This window comes from Macrobrachium rosenbergii, chromosome 15, assembly GCF_040412425.1.
Source record: "Macrobrachium rosenbergii isolate ZJJX-2024 chromosome 15, ASM4041242v1, whole genome shotgun sequence".
NCBI lineage: Eukaryota > Metazoa > Arthropoda > Malacostraca > Decapoda > Palaemonidae > Macrobrachium > Macrobrachium rosenbergii.
Genome location: NC_089755.1, coordinates 45,136,061 through 45,150,731, shown reverse-complemented (window position 1 = coordinate 45,150,731; position 14,671 = coordinate 45,136,061). Strand labels below are relative to the sequence as shown.

The 14,671-nt window shown below is 36.8% G+C and overlaps 2 protein-coding genes across 2 annotated transcripts in view; one reads left to right on the top strand and one right to left on the bottom strand.

The window, feature by feature from the left end:
- IntS4 (integrator complex subunit 4) overlaps positions 1-14,671 on the bottom strand; it is a 31,298-nt gene that overhangs the window by 14,813 nt on the left and 1,814 nt on the right. Inside the window, exons 2-6 of the mRNA XM_067117538.1 lie at positions 10,927-11,079; positions 10,606-10,734; positions 2,477-2,653; positions 1,751-1,885; positions 758-871 (exon numbers count right to left, since the gene is read on the bottom strand). Coding sequence (XP_066973639.1) covers positions 758-871; positions 1,751-1,885; positions 2,477-2,653; positions 10,606-10,734; positions 10,927-11,079 — 708 coding nt within the window. The remainder of the gene's footprint in view (positions 1-757; positions 872-1,750; positions 1,886-2,476; positions 2,654-10,605; positions 10,735-10,926; positions 11,080-14,671) is intronic.
- The window catches only part of LOC136846629 (uncharacterized), a 42,054-nt gene continuing 31,890 nt past the window's right edge, over positions 4,508-14,671 (top strand). Inside the window, exon 1 of the mRNA XM_067117540.1 lies at positions 4,508-4,653. Within this exon, the coding sequence (XP_066973641.1) occupies positions 4,652-4,653 (2 nt within the window). The 5' untranslated portion in view covers positions 4,508-4,651. The remainder of the gene's footprint in view (positions 4,654-14,671) is intronic.

Here is a 14,671-nt window from a genome sequence, read left to right as displayed (position 1 = left end):
TTATTAGAAAAGAAAAGATAAATTAACAAATAGATAATGTAAAAATATTATTAAAAGTACAAGGAGAATTGTTTTGGGGTAGTAATGTACTGCTTGAACTTTTGAGGTTCTAATGGCACAACATCCTCAGGGAGACTGTTTCTAGGTTCAATAGTATGAGGAATAAAAGACCGCTGAAAATGAGAAGTTCAACAGTGAGGCACATTTAATGCATATTGCTATTACTGTTCAGCAAATGTGGTCACTCTCAACCAGGGAAAAAAGGGATCAGGGAGTCATTACATGATAGCAAAGTTCTCTATTCAAATACAACAAGAAAAACATAGTAACAAGGACCATCTAGAAGTTGTGTGTGAGTAGCATAGAAAGGTCAACAGGCTGTAATTGGCGCAAAATGCTTCAAGCCAGCAAAAGGAAGAGAATATACTACAACAACTAAAGGAATTTGGGATAAATATGCACAAACTAATAAATTGGGATTGATTTTGAAATCCCTACAGACAAATGTATGAAGCAAAAAATATGAAAACATGAGTGTGCAACATTAAAACTTTTTGGAAACAAGGGAAAGGTTAGGCTCATGTAAACTGACTGGGTTTGGATAAACAAACAAAAAATTCAAAGCATTCGAATTTCTATCTCCAAAAATATTTTCAAAAGATTCACAGTAATAACTACTATCCAAAAGCATTTTCTCTCAAACAAACATACTTCCACACTCTAATATTAATCATAAATTACTGAATACAAGACTAACCTTTATTAGTGTGAGAGCTGCCTCTCGAACACACTGGTAATCATCTGTGAGAGCGTTGCAAAGTTTCTCGTAAACTTCCTCAGATAGTTTCACTCCTTTCTCTTGTACAAGCAGCTGACAGGTGTAACATCAATTTATTAACACATTCTGAGAATATATAAAATGCCCATAAAATGCAATACTAAATATGAAAGTCATACCAAATCCAAAAATGAGAATCTTTACATAAATGTGTCATATTTTGTAGAAAAATTTGCCATTATTAGAGCAAAATGGTTTTGATGGATCTCTATTATGAAAAGAAATTAGAAGTAAAAAACATCCCTAGGTTCAGATCACCCTAGCACCTAAGGTGTGAGTAATGCAGCATATAACCTTCTATAACATCCCATTACCTTCACCGTACAGTTATATATACTTCTGGATCTTAAGAATCAACGGACAAAGTAACGACAAGCTCTTAGATGAGTATTTTGAATGTGGAGGATAATAGAAGGGCTAACTTCACAAGTGATGTTACATGTACTATATTAAATCTAAAGACTATTGAAGGTTTATCAAAAGAGCTAGGATGAATGCTGGTGTCCAATAAGGGTCAGCATTGAAACCTTTACTGTTTGTTAGTGTAACAGAGGAAACTACTATGGAATGCAGAAAGGCTTAACCAAAAAGGAAAGAGAAATTATTCATAAGAAAAGTGGCCATATGGATGCTTTGGGAGAGGTCTAAAAGTCAATGGAATACAATAGTTTGAATCAAATGTAAAAGATGAATCATGGAAGATGGTCACAATTGCCAAATGGTAAGCAGATAAAAGGATTTTTAATACCTAAATATACAGGCACTGTAAAAATGTGGTAATTTCTCTGTAATATGTTTAAAGTAAGATAAAGAAATTAAAATACATATGCAGAGTTTATAGGCTTCACAAAAACTGCAAAATTCTTTAGCATACTGTACCAACCATACTGCAAATAATTACGTGATACTTACGAGAGCATTGAAAGCAGCTGTTCTCACACGGTTATCTTGATGAGTTGTGTGGTCAATTAGGGTTTTCATTATAGAAGTCTGCACTCGGCCAACTTCAATTGGACACAAGCTACCAATGGCTTCTAATGATCTTACCTGAAACATTGATAGGCTGCAGCATGTGACAATAGCTAATAACCTCTAAATTTTAAAAATGATTCTATTTTTCAATTTTGTTGTAAAAACAAGATTTTAGATGATTTTCAATTATTTCAGTAAAGAACCATACAAAATTAGACAATGCAGTTTTCAAGTCCAGGATATGGAACTAGGCCTATGAGTGAAAAACAGAGATATGCAAAACAGTAAGAAGATTTTTTGCATCAAAACGAAATCTCAATAAACTGATCTTCAAAATGCTGCACTGGTGCTTTCAGAAACAGGCAACTGGACCTTCCCATATTACTTCAAGGATTTTTGTTGCATCATGCGGTATTATCTGCACAGTTTTTTTTTTTTGGCCAAACAATGCAGCTACTATTATATGAAGCTGTCATAAACATGAACCTCCTTTGCCACAAACTTTTGTTTCTGAGCTATGGGCATGAAAAATCCTGACTTGAATAATTCAGATTTTCATGACAATCACTTATAAACCATGTAATACCCAGATTTAAAGATAATCTAGTGATATTAATAGTTCAACAAAAGTACTGATAGTAACCAAAAAAGTTGTCATCTCCTCACCTTTATAATATAATTAGTAGTGTTGCACTGAGATATGGCCAACTGGATAACCTGATCCTGATATTTGGCATCAACAGGAGGACACTGAGATAAAGCACAAACAGTATGCACCACCTGTGCAATGACTTTATTTGACTTGGATCTCCTAGAGACACTCAGGACTTCTTCAAACACAAGCTGAAAATAAAACTATTCCATTGTCTTTCTCCTCAGTGCTAGTTTTCCATTAAAAATATAAACAATGAAGGTAGTAACTTGCAATTGGTGCACTCAAATAGCATTATCATGCCAACAGTGCAACCATTCATGATAAAACATCACAATGAGTATCAATATAAAAAAATATATTCATATACCAACACACCTTGACTTGCTTCATATGTGATTATTCATCTTATGACTGAATTTTTAGAAACACCTTGCAGTCCCTATCACATTCCTTTTCAATGAACCTCAGGGATTGAAAAGCTTCACCACCACATTGTTTCAAACACCTTTACAGGTTTACATCTATATCAACTATGTTACAACACACCAAAATGAAAAACAAAACTAAAATTCCACATGGACATCCTTACCAACAACTTCACAACTCGAATATATCATATACTCTCTCCAAGAAGGGAATTCACTGGGATTACAACTGTTGCTCATTACTTCAGAATTAATTTTTTTATCAGTGCTCTACATGTTACTGTTAAGCATACATTAAAGACGAGATTTGTGACACTTCAAAAAATATGCCTCCATACATCTTCCAGCCAGTTTGCCGCTTAATGTCTCCCAGGAGTCATCAGAGGCACAAGGAGGAAGAAGATGCCTGTCTTGATGACAAAGTCAAGCTGGAGGAGGGGGGGGGGAGAGGAGAATGAGGAGGAGGCCTAGTAAACCTCCTTGAAAGTTTTTAAAACTCCAGCTGTCATAAGCAATTTTGGCAGCTCACACAAGCCTAGTAAACCTCCTTGAAAGTTTTTAAAACTCCAGCTGTCATAAGCAATTTTGGCAGCTCACACAAGTGAGTGAAAAAAAGGTTTGTTTTACCTTTAAGAGTTATACAGTTACTTCTTTATGTGTTTAGGCAAAATAGGAAAAACAAAGTGATACCCATGGTATACAGTAGTGTACACCTACCATATGGTGTGTTGTGTATGAGTGAAAAAAAAAAAAAAGGAGGTTGCTTTTGTGTACAAAATGTTAGTGTTTAAATGTTAGTGTTCACAGTAGAGTATTGCGTTTAGGCAAAGTAGGAAAACAAAGTGATACTGTGGCTGTGTTTTCTGATAATGTACAGGCGGTCCCCGGTTCACGACGGGGTTCCGTTCTTCTTGTCATAACCCGGAATCGCCAGAAGCTGAAAATCGTCGAAAATCGTCAAAAATCATAAGAAAACCTTTAATGCTCTGCGCATTGAAACGATAAACTACATTATTATTGAGTTTTTACACATCAAAAAAAACATTCAAATTATGATTATTCTGCCGTTTTGGGGCCATATTTCTTCCATTGGATCGGCATGCGACGCGTCGTAACCCGAACATCGTCGTAAGTCGTGGGAATAATTTCTGATGAATATATTTGAAAAGCGCCAACCTCGGAACATCGTAAGCGGAACCGCCAGAACGGGGACTGCCAACAAGGCACAGTATACCGCGTGTTATGTTGTGTATTAGAAAAAAAATGTGTACAATGTATTTTCAAATATTAGTTTACAATACTGTGTTAAGGCAAAACAGTAAAAACAAAGTGATACCCATGTTTTAGGTAGTGTACTGTACGTACAGTACACCTATCACATTGTGTGTTACGTACAAGAGAAAAAAAAGGGGTTTGCTTTTTTTTACATACAGACACAAGTATCTTTTAAACAATAATATTTTTAATGACGAAATACTTGCTTCTGAAATATAATACCAGTCTTGACTTCATTTGTATACTTTCATGAGCATCCTTCATGACACTGAACTGTCTTAAAAGTAATGTTTTATTAGGGTAAAAAGTCCATATTATATTATCCTTTTTACATGACCATTTGTCAGCTAAATAGGGTATAATCTTGACATATCTTTCATTCATGAGTAGTTCTTATCATAATCTTTATCAATCTGATAACACATTTAGCCATCTGAACACTACATCTTTTACACGTACTTCTGTGTATACCCAAGTTCAGTTCTAATGTAAGTACCACATTGTGCCTTCTACATCTGTTGAGAATAATAAATTAATATCTTTTTAGCAATATTTTCCCTGATTATAAAAAGAGAGCAATTCCTTCAACTGTGTAGATTATAAAAGCTTTTGAAGACGGCAGGGCAAAATGTTTCTAAAAATACATAAAATGGGAATATCCCTGTTTTTTCATCAAGTATGGAATTATGGTACATGAAAAGTTCTTGTGCACATCAACTATAGGCACTACAGACAGAAAGTTACTGATGTTACTAAATGACCTTTCTATAGCTGAAGAGCATGGATCACCACCGTCAACATCATCACAAACATTTTTACAACAGCTCTCCAATTAATAAAGTTAAACGTACAGAAAGATTTCTCTCCACTCTTCTGTCCTGTGCTCTTTCTGACTGAACTTCCAACAGGTCTAAGCCTGCATCTATCCCCATTCCCCAATATTTTCTAACCCTTCCATCAAGTATTCAACATGTAATCCATATCTACTGCTTATCTGACAGCCTGTTCCTCATTATATTAAAGCCCTCTCAATCTTTGAGAATTTAAAGTCTTCTTTTTTTAGCTTCTGGATGCCACATCTCTGGCAACGCCCCATTTGTAGTATCTTCCCACAATATTCCAGCCATGAATCGCAACATTTTATTGTTGTACATATTCAAGATCTTCTCCAGTGTCTATCCATATTTCTGCTTTAATGGAGTGGTACAGGTCTTTTGTAACCATAAGTCTGCTCTTTCGAATACTGTAATGGGACATTTTTATTTAATAATCTACCTTTTTCTCTCTAGTTCATCCATTCCACCATTATTCTCTTTCTTACTACATTTCCAACTTATACTCCATAGTCTAGTTTGTCCCCTAGCATGGCTATCTTAATACTGTAATTTAATATCAAGGGCCTAAATACTTGCTATTGTGCACAATTTTTAGGATCATAATGCTGTGCTTTATGGTGAAAAACTATTGAAAAATCCTTTGAATCTTCATAAAACATACAGATACATAAAGCATTTCGAAGCATACACTCAGGCACAACCTTGTATTATGAAATTTATAGTTTTCTAGACAAATAAATTTTTTCGATTACAGTGCATATTTTATGCAGTTTAATGTCCAAAACACTTTGTTTCATTGTTGAAAAATGAAGATTGGTCACTGAAATCTTTGGTATAAACTGAATAACTCTTTGTGTAGTCTGATCCAACTGTGAGAATGCCATAGTATTGAGCACTTTTTGTTTTTATTTACATAATGGGTCTAAGCTGAAAAATTTTACTTTGTTTTAAGTTACATTTGTTTCATCACCATAATGGGTCTATACTAAAAATTTTTTACTTTGTTTTAAAAGTTACATTTGTTTCATCACACAAATTACTTTAACGCAACCCGACTAGCAAGTCAGGTTTATGAAACCTATGCCTTGAATTTAAAGGGATAACTGTACAGTAGCTTTCATAAATAGAAACCTATGCCTTCTGAAAATAAAGGGAAAACTGAACAGTAGCTTTCATACATAGAAACCTATGCCTTGTGAATTTAAAGGAATAACTGTAGAGTAGCTTTCATAAATAGAAACCTATGCCTTGTGAATTTAAAGGGATACCTGTACAGCATTTTTCATAAATATACAGTAAAAGCTATACCACACACACTGGGTTTCAAGAACTCAACAGTTATAGATTTTACCACAGTAAGTAACATTACTAATAAGTAAACATACATTTTCTTAAAATTTCCAAGCCAATATCTGTAGCAAGATTCACCTTGACAAAGCAGAAAAAATGGCCTTAATTTCAACCATTTGATGAATGGGAGATAAGACTCTGGGAAAAGAGAGAATTTCAAAGTTGGGGAAAAGAGAGAGATAAATAGTCTTCTAACTGAGCCAACCTGACTACTCAATCTTTAATAAATAATTATAAGAATGATGGTCTGCCACATGACATGATCCTGCATTACAGTCAATCCCCGCTATTTGCGGACTCACAATTCACAGACTCTGATTCGCGGAGTTTTTCTGTGAACCTATCTATGAATTATTCGTGGGAAACTCGCCCATTTGCAGATTTTTCTGTGGAACATATCTATAAATTATTCGCGGGAAACTTACTATTCGCAGATTTTTTGTTTTTTCATTGAGCAATATTCTGTGTTTTCATATTATTTATTGTAATAACATTAAATAATAATGTACAGCAATAATACTACAGTACTGTACATAATGGTAATAAGGTTAAATAATAATAGTACAGTAATATTAAATAATAAGATTGAATCATACGGGTACTTGCCGGTGATGAATGTTGATTATAGATGATGATGAATTAGCTGTGCAGTCCGATGAATGGCGATGAAGATATGACTGCACAATAAAGTAGAGGAGTTACATCTCCTCTGAGGGCGCCTCTTCCCCTACTTCAGGAGGCGCTTCGTCAGGTGATTGAACATATCCACAAAGGTGCTACAATAAGAGTGTATCAGTTCATTAAGGCCACTGGAAAAATTTGTGGCTCTTTCCTCAAAATGATCCCATGCCTTTATCACTGACTGCAGCTGCCTGACTTTCTTAAGAATTTTGTACAGACTAAGAAATTCTTTAAAATCCTGGTCCGTTTGTGCGATAGAGAGGGCGGCGAGTTCTTCTCCAACAAGGGCCTTCCCAAGCATTCTACCCTTTTCATAATCCTTCTTGATGATGGCGACGGCACTTAATGTCACGCCATAATGGGCTGCTACTTCTCCGTGACTACTGCCCTCTCTTAACATTACAATAATGTCTGCCTTCTCGAGTGTCATTATCTTCCTCTGGCGTTTTGCCAGAAGCCTTAAAAGTAGCAGGGTGGTTAGGAGGCATCTTGAGGCACGATTCAAAAAGTTTTGCGAGTCCGCACCGATACATACGTATGCGACACATAGGATCTAGAGGCATACGCAGTGAACTGAGACGCTGGCCAGAGATGCTGGGAAATTTGAGCATTGTCCACAGTGTACATAGGTACATACAGGGTACTGTGCACAACAACACTGATATTCTGTGATTACTGTACATTTTATAGATAGTATTTTGTTGTGTTGTAACATAATTTTAAAATATCAAAGTGTTCAAGAAGATACTAGTACGTAGAGCATGTCCAAAATACTTACGTAGTTTGTAGAACGGAGGGACTGTGTTACTAGGGTGTCTGGTGTGATTTCCATTTTACTATACAGAGCATTTTCATGACTACTGTACATAAATAATTTTTTATGATGAATAAAGAGTAATGGTGCAATTTTCATTTTACTATACAGTATACTTTCACGACTACTGTACGTAAATAATTTTTTATGATGAAAAAAGATTTACTAATTTCCAAATATTACAGTATATGCTGTAATATATTAATATAAACACTGCAAAATTTCAAAAACTTGTAATTTTTTTTTTTAAAGTGTTTTACCCAAGCCAGCGAATGGCAGAGAAAGAAAATGAGTGCTGGGATGCTGTATACCCAGGCACAATGATACTCGGCAAACTATTAGCTGGCGTCTGCAAAGCAGCCAATCCAAGAGGCGCCATTCATTTTCCTTGGCACTCATTGCCTGTACACTTGGCATTGATTGGCTGGATCCTCAATCCCATCTCACGAAGATGGAATTGTGGGAGCATCATCTCTCCCAGTTCCATATGTATTAAGTACTGATCAGGTGTAATCGTGAACCTGTGTGTATCGTTTTAAATCCTTGTGTATCACAGCCAATTGTGCCCTAAAATGCCTCCTAAATGCCCTGCTCCTTGTAAGACTTCTGGCAAAGAGCCTAAACAAAAGAAGGTGGTCATGAAGCTCAATGAGAATGTAAAACTTCCGGATATGTTGAAGGAAGGATGCCCACTCTGACCCCCTGATGGACCAGGATTTGGAAAAGCTGACAAAGTCTGCCAGCAAGGAAGAAGTCAAGCCAGGTTCAGGGGAGGAAGAGGAGGAGGATGAGGGCCTGTCTTTGGAATGTCTGTCCCAACTTAAGAGGATGATTAAGGAGGCGCAGGATGTGGCTTTGTTATGGGATCCTTATATGGAATACTCAAAGTTTTCAAATGCCCTTGATGCGGCATTGGCGCCCTATAATCATGCCCTCATCAGCATGAAGAAGCAGCAACGGCAGCTGCCTATCAATGTTTATTAAACGTATGAAGAAGGACCCTCCAAAGCCTCCCCAAACCCTTGACGAAGTGCCTCCCCAATCGCCTGAAGTAGTGCCTCTCCAAGTGCCTGAAGAAATGCTTCCCCAATTTCCTGAAATAGTGCCTCCCCAAGCACCTCCCGAAACCCCTGGTGAAGCGCCTCCTGAAGAAAGGGAAGAGGTGCCGTCAGAGAAGGTGTAACTCCTCTGCTTTGCTGTGCAGTCATATCTTCATCGTCATTCATCGGATTGCACAGCTAATTCATCATTATCATCTTTAATCAACATTCACTGCTGGTGAGTACTGTACCTGTATGATTTATGTAATCTTAACATGTACGTAGTATTAAATTTTTTTAATGTACATACTGTACATATTTTTGTTCTCTCTCTCTCTCTCTCGTGAATTATGTACATACCAATGTTTCCCCTGTAAAAGAAAATGGGACAGCTTGAATAGTAACTGTATGAAAGAAAATGTGCGTGCCTGAATACGTAGGGGGGACTGGATTATTTTCACACGTAGCTGTAAGCCATACAGTATGCACGTATAGTTTAAGGGTAAAATGTTTAAGATGATCTTGAAATTATATTAATATCATTTCAAAGATTAATACAGTAATGGGATAATAGTTGAGGTATATCTGATGTAGGATGATAGTTTAAGGTATAACCTGGTGTCTGAACTTTCAAGATAGGCAATTATAAGCATTTATTGAGGGGGGTTTTTAAGTTTTCACGGATTTTAATTATTCGCAGGGGTTTGTGGTATGCATCCCCTGCGAATACGGGGGGGTTGACTGTATTATCAATTTTGATTACAAGTACAATATGAACCCCTCATTAACATATATTTCATTCTCTCAATCCCTAAACAATAAATGAAATTCAATATGAACATAATTTTCAAATAAAACATATTCCTAAAAAGCACCCTAAATTGTTGGTACAGTATACAAAATGAACTGTACGACGCCTGGTAACTTAAAATCATGCATTCAAAAGCTATGCATATACAACTGATAAATGATTTTGTGAAGAAATCTCAGCAGATCTATATCCTAGCCTAGGTCTACCACACTTTCTCTCATAAAAGACAACTGCTATGCTTTACCTTTCAGGAAGCCACATGAGACACTTTTTTGAAATTTGAGAACACGAAAAAATTTAAAAACCAAGCATATCTGGATTATATTTTCAAAAGTATACCTTAATAAATGACAACAGATCATCTAAAAGCACATAGTTCCTCACTGGACAGGTTGGTATCGTCCTCAGCTAGCACTCTGCTGGGCCTGCTTGATTCACACCACCAACGAAGAATTAGAAAATTTATTTCTAGTGATAGAAATTCATTTTCCCGTTATAATGTGGTTTGATTCCACAATAAGCTGCAGGGTCCCGTTGCTAGGCAACCAGCTGGTTCTCAAGCCACGTAAAATAAATCTAATTCTTCGGCTAGGCCTTTAGAGCTGTTAATCAGCTCGGTCTGGTCAAACTAAGATATACTTATCTAAAAGCACAGTTACATCTTAATGGATATTCTAAATACTGTACTTAACCCAAGTGCCTGGCAGTTATGTTTGTCATATGTATAACATCACCCTCATACATTACTACTGTAGTTCCATTGGTGTATATATCTATAGGCAGATACGCAGGCAGAATGTTAATACTGTGCAGCTATGTCACTGTACATGGACCAACCATAAATACATTACTGGATCAAATTCGTTACCAAACTGATGAACAAATAAATAAACAATATAAAACCATACCTGAGCTTGAGCGTGAGTAGTGATAATGGCTGCAAGGATAGCCAAAACTTTGATTGTGATAATAGGAGGAAGAGAGTCATTTTGCAGAAGCAGGATAAGTGCTTGGATCACTTCTCCTTGCAGCTCTCCCTGGAAATAATAATATGACATACTGTATCACTGTATCAGTTAAGTACTGATAACTATAATCTTTAATGGTTCATACAGTACAGGTACGTATTCAATGTAAAAAAATTTTATGGGAGAGTGAGTATCAGTTAATCAAAACATATCGAGGCCACTCTGTGATAACTTATGGAACAATTTAGAATAAACACTTACTGATATGGGCAAAGAGTGGTGTAAATTAACTAGTGTTGGAAGCAACTGCTGAGGATCTGTAGATTCTAAAGAAGCACTGCTAAAATCACTGTGATCTACAGTCCGAGTGCGACGCACTAGCTGAAGCCTTTTGGTGGGCTTCGGTGCTTCCTCCTGAAAAAATAAAACAGTCTCTATTACTATATAGAAAAGTACAAAATTATGGTAACTAAACTTCTTTTTTATTTACTACTGCAATTAACTCTATACAGGCTTGGATGATTTAGTAAATAGAAGTTAAAAGTCACTTGATCTGTACAGCATGCACAGATTTACACTATTATTCACAGCCTACTGGAATAAGCAGCAATATTATTTAATTATCGTAAACTGTATTGTGAAAGCCAACACAAGCAGCCAATCAGCTGAGGATGTCCCTCTCCCTGATACTTGTCATCCTGTACCTATTCTTACAAAATTTGCATTTTGCTATAGGGATGTTAAGAAAATTCTGGATAATCTTGATAGATGGGGTGAAGATCCTGGTGGCTTCTTCACTATGTTTTTTAAAAATAATTTTTAGTGTGTTGTCTCCCAAGATTAGCAGGTTCTATTGATTTTCATGTTGACATAGTATCTTTGCAGGCGAGTGCAAGCTTAGTACAGTAATACATACAGTGCCTGTTCCAAAGAGTGTCATATCTGTAGACTGCTTCTACTGTGTTGTCTCCCAAGATTAGCATGTTCTATTGATTTTTATGTTGACATAGTATCACTGCAGATGAGTGCAAGCTTAGTAATATACATACAGTGCCTGTTACAAAGAGTGGTGTATCTGCTGACTCCAGTTACCAAAGGCCAATTTCTATTCTCCCTGTGCTCTCCAAAGTTGCTGAAAATCTCATTTTTAAGCCACTATATAAGTATGTGGAATCTAAGGGATTGTTAGGTACCTGCGATGCTCTTTTAGATGTGACATGCCAATTGCAAGAGAACCTTGATAAGGGTTTTGAGCGCTGAGTAATTTAAATAGATTTTAGTGCTGCTTTCAATTTAGTAAATCATAAAGCACTTATTTATAAACTTCAGAATCTTGGAGTGGATGAATATGTCTTAGGATTACTTCAAAATTTCCTCACAGGTAGGCAGCAGTGAGTTGCTGCTGATGGGATCTTTAGTGAACTAAGATCTAGTATGTCTGGAGTTCCACAGGGTAGTGTTCTTGGGTCACTGTTATTTTTAGTGTATAAAAGTGATATGGTTTTTGGCCTGGAAAACAAAATTGTTCAATATGCCAATGATGCAACACTTGTGCATGTAGTTCAATATGCCAATGATGCAACACTTGTGCATGTAGTAAAGTCTCCACTTACAAGAAATGAAGCTGTCATCAGCCTCAATCAGGATGTGGACTGGATCAGTGAATGGTGTAGTTGGTGGGGTATGAGCCTGAACTTCAGTAAAACGAAAACACTATTGATTTGCAGATCTTGTACAGATTTTCCACCCCACCCTCCCCTTCAGGTGGATGGGACTTCGCTGAAGGAGTCTAAAGCTTTAATTATTTTAGGTGTAACTTTTGACTTACATCTTACATTTGAGAAGCATCTAATGTTTCTGTAAATGCCGCACGAAAGTTAGGTACTATTCGTAAGACCTCATATATTTATAACAGTGGTAAAATCAATGCAACCCACTTTAGGTCATTTGTCCTTCCTTTGCTAGAATAACTGTTCTCCCGTGTGGATGTCAGCTTCTGCCACAGATTTATCTCTTTTAAATAGAGTGGTTCGCAATGGTATGTTTCTGTTTCCTAGCCTTAGCAGTTATGACTTGGACCATCGACCGATGGTCTCTTGTTTGTTACTTTTTCTTAAGTTGTATTTTAACAGAGATCTTCCACACTCACAATTGATCCTTGATCCCCTTTTCCTGCCAAAAGCAACCAGATTCACTGAACAGCAGCACTAATACCCAATATATGTGCCTCACTATCAAACATCTCAGTTCTATAGGTCCTTTATTCAAAAGTTCAAGTACATCAGGTTTGGGTTATGTCATTCTGGACTTATGGCACTGTTAAGCCCAATTTTTCAGCACCATTACCCGGACTTAAAGCACTTATGGTGCTATAAGTGTTATTTAATTCCCATTATAATTATGATGCTTCCCAGTTACAGTGATTTTACTTACAGCACACTGAGGGATAGAGCCCTGCGTAAAACTGAGACTGCCTGTGCTGCTTAATACAATTCAAATTGTATTTCAATATTTTATTTACATTTTTATTTATTTATTAATTTATGTTTTCCTAATAACTGATCTTGTCTTTCTGTATTTCCCCATTACTTTATGTTACTTCTTTCGAATGAACACCATATTCTTTGGAAGCTTGAACTTCAAGTCAATGGCCCCTGGGGGATTGTTCCATGGATTGTTCCATATGAATAGGGTTCATCTTCTGAATAATAATTATAATAATACTTAAGCTGAATGAAAAGATAAAAAGGGAACATGGTAGAGAACTGGGACTGACAACAATCTACTACACAATAATTTTAAAGGAGGGTCACAAAAAACAGGGAGGAGAAGTAGCAAGAAGTGTGTTCCATGTTTTGGTGGGATGAGGAAACAGTCATCTAACCAAGAACTCCAGGAACTGCTGCTCTTTAAAATTAATTGATGTGGTGGCCTGCAGGGTATTAATATGTGAACTGTAAGGAGTTAACGACTTTTGTTGAGGTCCAGTGAATACTGGCTAAAGCGGTACAGAAATTAACAAATATAAATATTAAAACTGCTATGAAATGAGCTTGACAGGATTCAACAGTGTGACTGATATTGCATCACTGATTAAACAATTTGTCTTATATTCAATCATAGCAAGAATGGAAAGAAAAGAAGCATTAAAGTTTTAGAGAGTAATATTCTAAACATGGGGTTAAGAAGCCAGAAAAGGGTCAATGTTCTTGTATAATTCCATCTTGTGCCTCCTGGTATTAATAAACAGTTGTCTTCAGTTTGGCATTAGATGTAACATTCTGTGCAGGCAGCACTATAAATGTTGCACTGGGAACAACAGCATCTTGGTTGGACTTTTCAAAGTATCTCAAGAGCATATAGCCTACTGAGAGGAGGTCTGGAAGACTGGGAATGGACTAAACAGTACCCTTTTACTGCAGTGGCAGGGATGAGCTTGTCTATCAGAGGTACACTAAGAATGCTGTATCTGCTGAATGGTGGCTCTGAAAAGAAAGATTCCCGTCTGATGACAATCACAGAAGATGGCCCACTTTACCTGGTAGACAACTACTGTAGATCTGGCAGTACCTGTATTCCCTCAAAAACTTTAAAAGCCTTCCTGCCACCTACGAATGCAGAGACCATTCTGTTTCCACTACCTAGCCCTGGAGGCCGAGCTTGTCCCCCAACACATTCCTTCTTTCTGGAATGTACCTGGTGACAGCTCAATAGCATAGCGAAACACCCATTTGTGCATCTGCATTTTAAAATGGTAGAGGTGAAGAAAGACCATTATCCCCGGCAGGTTGACGTACGTCACTATGGTCATGTTGCTGTGCATCAACACTACAGAGTGGCCTATCATAAACCCAGTTATGTTTGCAAGGGATGCAGCGTGCATGGAATTCCAAGGTGCTGATGTGCGGATGGTCATTCTCTATCTACACACCCAAGGTGGAGAGGTCCCTAAAGTGTGCATCCCACCCCACCTCTGATGCATCCAAGAACAAAAGCATCTCTAGAG